The sequence below is a fragment of the Sphaeroforma arctica genome (assembly GCF_001186125.1).
Source record: "Sphaeroforma arctica JP610 unplaced genomic scaffold supercont1.79, whole genome shotgun sequence".
NCBI lineage: Eukaryota > Ichthyosporea > Ichthyophonida > Sphaeroforma > Sphaeroforma arctica.
The window spans coordinates 6,679-12,474 of NW_014040479.1; the positions used below are offsets into that span (position 1 = coordinate 6,679).

General features: G+C 49.1%; 1 protein-coding gene across 1 annotated transcript in view; it reads right to left on the reverse strand.

Annotated features, from left to right (window-relative positions):
• The window catches only part of SARC_01865 (hypothetical protein), a gene marked incomplete at its 3' end in the record, with an annotated part of 8,518 nt that extends 3,233 nt beyond the window's left edge, over positions 1 to 5,285 (reverse strand). Inside the window, exons 1-4 of the mRNA XM_014304387.1 lie at positions 5,032 to 5,285; positions 2,488 to 4,881; positions 961 to 1,606; positions 305 to 412 (exon numbers count right to left, since the gene is read on the reverse strand). Coding sequence (XP_014159862.1) covers positions 305 to 412; positions 961 to 1,606; positions 2,488 to 4,881; positions 5,032 to 5,195 — 3,312 coding nt within the window. The 5' untranslated portion in view covers positions 5,196 to 5,285. The remainder of the gene's footprint in view (positions 1 to 304; positions 413 to 960; positions 1,607 to 2,487; positions 4,882 to 5,031) is intronic.
• Between the last annotated feature and the right edge of the window lie 511 nt (positions 5,286 to 5,796).

The window sequence follows — 5,796 nt, forward strand, 5'->3', positions numbered from 1 at the left end:
ATTTGCATTGTCGTAGGTAGTATGACAACACACACACACACCTCATGCAGGTCATTTGCAATGCCATAGGTACATGACACAAACACACACACACCTCATGCAGGTCATTTGTAATGCCAGAAGTACATGACACACACACACACACCTCATGTAGGTCATTTGCAATGCCATAGGTACAAGACACACACACACACACACCTCATGTAGGTCATCTGCAATGCCATAGGTACATGACACACACACACACACACCTCATGTAGTTCATTTGCAATGCCATAGGTACATGACACACATACACACTCACCTCATGTAGGTCATTTGCAATGTCGTAGGTGTCGCTGTGCAGTCGTGGCGATGAGGTGCCCTCAGTTATGGGCAGTTTGTAGCCCACCATTTCACCCACAATCTCGTCCTGTTATGGTACGATTATCGATTGTGGGAACATCCAGAGATCAGAATTAAAGCGACGAGAAAAAGGTTCATATTCGTGAATTACTTCTACTGCACACACACATGCGATTGCATTGCCCTGTATCCCATAATTGGCACGGATATTATACGATGGTACAGTCAGTATCTGAGCTCTACTATAATCTTGGAGATTTTAGGACGACACCCATGTAATAGATGAACATGCTTGGTGTGAATATGCCACGCACAGTCATAGAGATTGACGAGATGAAAACGTGACATACAGGCTGTTGAGCTGCCACCTGGATAAAGCTTCCACAGCTGAGTGATCAACAGACAACACTTCCAAAGCAGTGTAGTAGACAGGCAACACTTTCACAGCTGAGTCATCAAAACACTTTAAAACAGACAACACTTTCACAGCTGAGTCATCAAAACGCTTCAAAACAAACAACACTTTCACAGCTGAGTAATAGATCGCACACTTTGGTACAAAACTAACACCAGCGCAGAAGGCGCCCCCCATAGACCCCCACCCAACCGACTCACCTCACCCTCGGCAGAGCTGTGCACAATCTGTCCCACGAGTGCACTGTGTGTGGCCTGGCTCTGCGTGTCTCGCTCAGCAACAAAGCGGAAGCTGTACTCACTGCTGAAGCGGTCGGGGGCTGTGTGTTCGCAATTGCCATGGGCGTCCATGCCCTCAGGGCGTCTCCGTTGTGCGTGCAGCTGCCGTCTGCGTATCTGTTGTTGTGTCCTGTTGCGCAGGTGTTGTGGCTGCTGTGAGCTTTCCTGCTGATGCGCTTGCTGTGGTTGTTGCTGTGGCTGTTGTATTTGCTGTTGTGACCGTTCCTGTGCAGTGTGTGAGCTTTGTTGATGTGGCTCACTCTGTTGTAGTTGCTGTGGTTGTCCTGTCGAGTTGTCTACAACACTCTCTGCCCCATCATCACCATTTTCCATCCGATTTTTGGTCACATTGCTCTGCAGTGCTTCCAGCAAGTTATCGTCCACAGTCACAGCATCGCCAGTTGGTTGCTTGGCAGCAGAGGAGCCCGTTGGTTGCGTGGCAACAGATGAGCTCGTTGGCGATAGTTCAGGCTTGTGTCTATCAGCTATCTCAGCACCACTCTCTCCATCCAAACCGTTCATGGGGTCATTCGGTATACGGTTGCGTCCCGAGTTATCAGCAACGGACCTGCCAGTGGTTGCAACAGCGTAAGGTTTAATGTATATATATAGTACAAAGAGTACAATAAACAGATAGCATCTTACATACATATACAACACATAGTTTTGTCCTATTCATAGACTTATCTCCTTGCGGTTCGTCTGCCTTCGCAATGATGCATACATTTCGTACAAGGTGCAACATTTAGTGTAGATGAGGCACAACCCCTCACAACACATCGGTTGCATCGAAAACAAGAGAATGTCAATCGAGATTGAATCGAGTGTAGCTCACATACACACAATCGCAAAGGCCAGACTCTAGTCACCTCAGTAGACAAATTAATCATCAGAACTGAAAATGACGGGTTAGCGGACTCATGCTTGATAGGATCAAACAACCCAGACACAGGCCCCTTGGTGAAATAACCCAGACACAGGCCCCTTGGTGCTCAAGCACCATACAAATTAGGTGTATGCACACTTATACAACATCAAAACAAACATATCGTGCCAATAAACATTGGCCATTGGTTGCTCTACTACTCCTAATACCATATGTAGTTGGTCTAAAACTCTTTCTGCCGCAGGTATAAGACTATAGGAATATGCGCCACCGCAGCAGACGAGTGGCAGAAACAAACACATCCAGCCGCTAAGGAAACATAACTCGAGCGCACCCCATGTGATGCTATGCCCAGTCTATTCACTACTGTCACACGGTCGAGCAACACCTGGTAGGCCCTCATTTGAAATGCATCTTGGCTCAGACAGAGTGCATCACGTGGGGGTGCCAAAGTCTTCGCATGCCGAAACGATGACTTCTTAAGCAAACACGTGCTCACAGGTCATGACAACGGGCGCATTCTACATACCCTGCGGGGTATGCGTGCACACATGTATACATACCCATCTTCCGAGGTTGTGGCTACATCGTCCGTAACTGCTAGCTTTAAGCGAGATCGTGCAGGGGCATCCGCTGCGCAAGTTTGTGGCGCTGCTCGTTTAAATGTGTGTGTTGCTGTGATGTCTGATGGCTGTTTCTGTGACTGGTTAGGTGTGTTGGTGATGTTGTCTTCTTGGGGCATACTCTGACTATTGGCATTGTTCTGTACATCTTCCCGCGCGTGTGTATCAGCGTATGTGCTTGCTTGTTCATCTGTATGTGTGCTTGCCTGTGCATCTATATGTGTACTTATATGTGTATCCCTGTCGCCGTTCTGCTGTGCGGGTTGGCAAGCCGAGGTATCGTCCGGAATGAAAGGCTCAGACAGACATCGCGGGGGTGGCAATGGGTCGTATTCCATCTGCGTGGCTGGGTTTGTCTGCATGTGTCCGTTGTCTATGAGTGTGTCGGCTCGTTCTGCCTTCACCTGTGTGTGCTGGTCATGTGCTTCAGCTGTGTCTGTTGTGTTCACCTGTGTGTGCTGGCCATGTGCTGCAGCTGTGTGCGCACTCACTGTGTGATCCACTTGATGCCCATGACTGGCCGAGGGAGTGGTCTCCGTGCGATTGCATTGGTGAGAGGAGGAGAGGGCCGGATCAGAGTCACCCATATATGGTGGCACAGCATTTGGCGGGCCATTTGCCCTGTTTTCGAGCGAGGTGGTTCCATTCCTCTGTGCAGGTGTTTGTGTTGTTTGTGGTTTTTGTGCTGTCTCTGGTGTCTCTGGTGTTTGTACTGTCTGTGCTGCTTGTACTGTGTGTGGTGTTGGTGGTGTTGGATGCGCTTTGCTCATCTCCTGTGCCCTGACTCCGTTCGTCTCTGTTCCGCTGTGTATCTGTTCATTACTTTGCCTCCTGCCTCCGTCCGTATCTACACGGGCGGCCTGAGGCGCACAATCCACCCACCCACTAAGCGTACTCTCCTTCATACTCTGCACCCAGTCTTCCACACTGCCATTCACTGTATGCGTGCTGTTGGTGCGCATGGCCTGCTCACTCGCCTCACCCCTGCGTGGGTGTGCATGCTTGAGCAGTTCCCCACTTATCACCTGCGGTCTCTGTGCCTCTTGCCCTGCCCCATTTACAACCGTTGCTGCCTGGGGTGCGGCTCCCTTTGCAGCCGCTGGTTTGCTGAGCAACACCTCAGCGGGCCTTGCGTGGCCCAGCAATTGACTGCCGCTGGTGCTTGCGGGTGCACGTGTTTCGCACGTCGCCTGAGCTTTGCTGCCCACGTGGTCACTACCACACCCTGGTCCCCGCAGTTGTGCGGTGGGGCTGTTACCAACCGTTGCCACGTGCACTTCTACCGGTGGACAGCTGTCGTCGTTCTCGGGGTCATCACGTGCGTGACTGGCGTTGTGTGTGGCAGAGCCATCCTCCATAGTGAGATCCATTGCAGCGGTGGTCTCTGCGTTCTCGCGTGTCAGATGCCGCTGTGTGGCACTGCTCCCGTTGTGTACCATATGCCTCTGTGTGGCACTGCTCCCGTTGTGTATCAGATGCCTCTGTGTGGCACTGCTACCGTTGCTAGTATTGCAGTCCATAGACCTCGTACTGCCGAGTGGAGTGTCCACCTGCTCGTGCGAAGGCTCTTGGTCCATCGCTCCGTGTGTGTTAACTGTCATATGCTGTTCGTGATTGGTAGTAACTGTCATATACTGTTCGTGATTGGTAGTAACTGTCATATGCTGTTCATGATTGGTACACGTATTGCATACCGAGTTCTCCGCAATCTTTGCCAGGCTCGAAGCAGTAGCACAGTGAGTCTTTTGTGACTGTGTTGGAATGGTAGGTATATGTGTCTGCGAGAGAGCAATTGAATCTGAATGCTTGTGTGGATGTACACGTGTAGTTTGGTTTTCATGGGTGTGTGACTGTTTGTGCGCATGAGTATGTGGATGTTTATGTCCGTGTGCATGTGAATGCGAATGCTTGTGTTTATGTAACGCATGGTGTGCATGTGCGTGTAGCGAGTGTGCATGATTCTTCGTCGCCTTGACGGGTTCAGATATGCTTTCAGGTGTCTGTTCAGGTGTGGTGCTATTTGTAACTCCAGCGGTGTGCGTGAAAATATCCATCGGCGTTAATATACTTGTATGAGCCTGTTTGTGCACAGACACACTAGCGATCAAGCCGTTCGTGACCATGCTTGACAGCTGGTGTACAGGCTCCTCAACTCTCTGCCCCACTATACCCAGAGATGACCCATTCTGTGCTGCTACAGCTGCCTTAGGTGCTCCCATTCCATTTGCCCCCACATGATGGGTTGCCAGCGATTTCTCAGCGTCCAAAGCGTGTTCACTGAGGTCAGTGAGCGATTCACTGGGGTTGCTGCTGGGCCTGGCCAAAGTATCGGATCTGGATTCGATGATGTTCAGGAATTTAGTGCGTTAAAATTAATATTTCGGTTCATAAACCAAATCGACATCAGGTGCAGGTAGCTAAAGATGGATACTACCTTGGCATCATTGGGAAATAGGTCACATTGAACATATAGATTCCACATACATCTGAATTGGCTGGTGGGGAGAAGCAGGATTGACCTCCATCATGGGGCTGCTAAGACAATTGGGACTGCTCTGGCCATGGTCATCCCGTTTAGACTCAGGCATTGACGAACTCGTCGCTGGTGCATCGCCCTGGGCTGTATCACTACTGGAATCATGACTCATTGCGGCTTACGTTGGCGGGTTGTTGGTAGGTAGCTGATCATTTTAGGGTTTTTACTAAAACCCTAAAACCTTAAACCCTAGCTGATGGGTCTAATGTGAGCAGGAACAACAACAAAAGGTAGTTAGCTCAAGAAGTCCTTCGCAGTTCGATCAGGATTTTGACCTATATTCGACTGCAGATTCCAGCAACTGCCTTGATAGTGGCAACAAATGCAACACCGCCGATTGCAGGTTAGGTTATACGCATCCAATGTCTCTCAATTCAAACCTGATCGACGCATATGAGTCATGATATTGTGTTCTCTATGGGGGTAGTAAATGAACAATGATTCATCAGATTCATTCCATATCGATCGCAAAACGCAACACGCGACAAATCATTAATAAAAATAAAAATATGCGGCTCAAATCTTAAATACAGTTCATTTATGTTGTATGACATAAAACATACGACTCATATGATACAAGGTACACGACACATGTCTTATTTGTCTATGGTTCGACAGCCTTACGTGACATACAAGATGTGAGAAATAATATATAAGTACTGGATAGTTATAATGCGAGCATAATTGGCGTGATTTCTATGCCGGAGAAATTA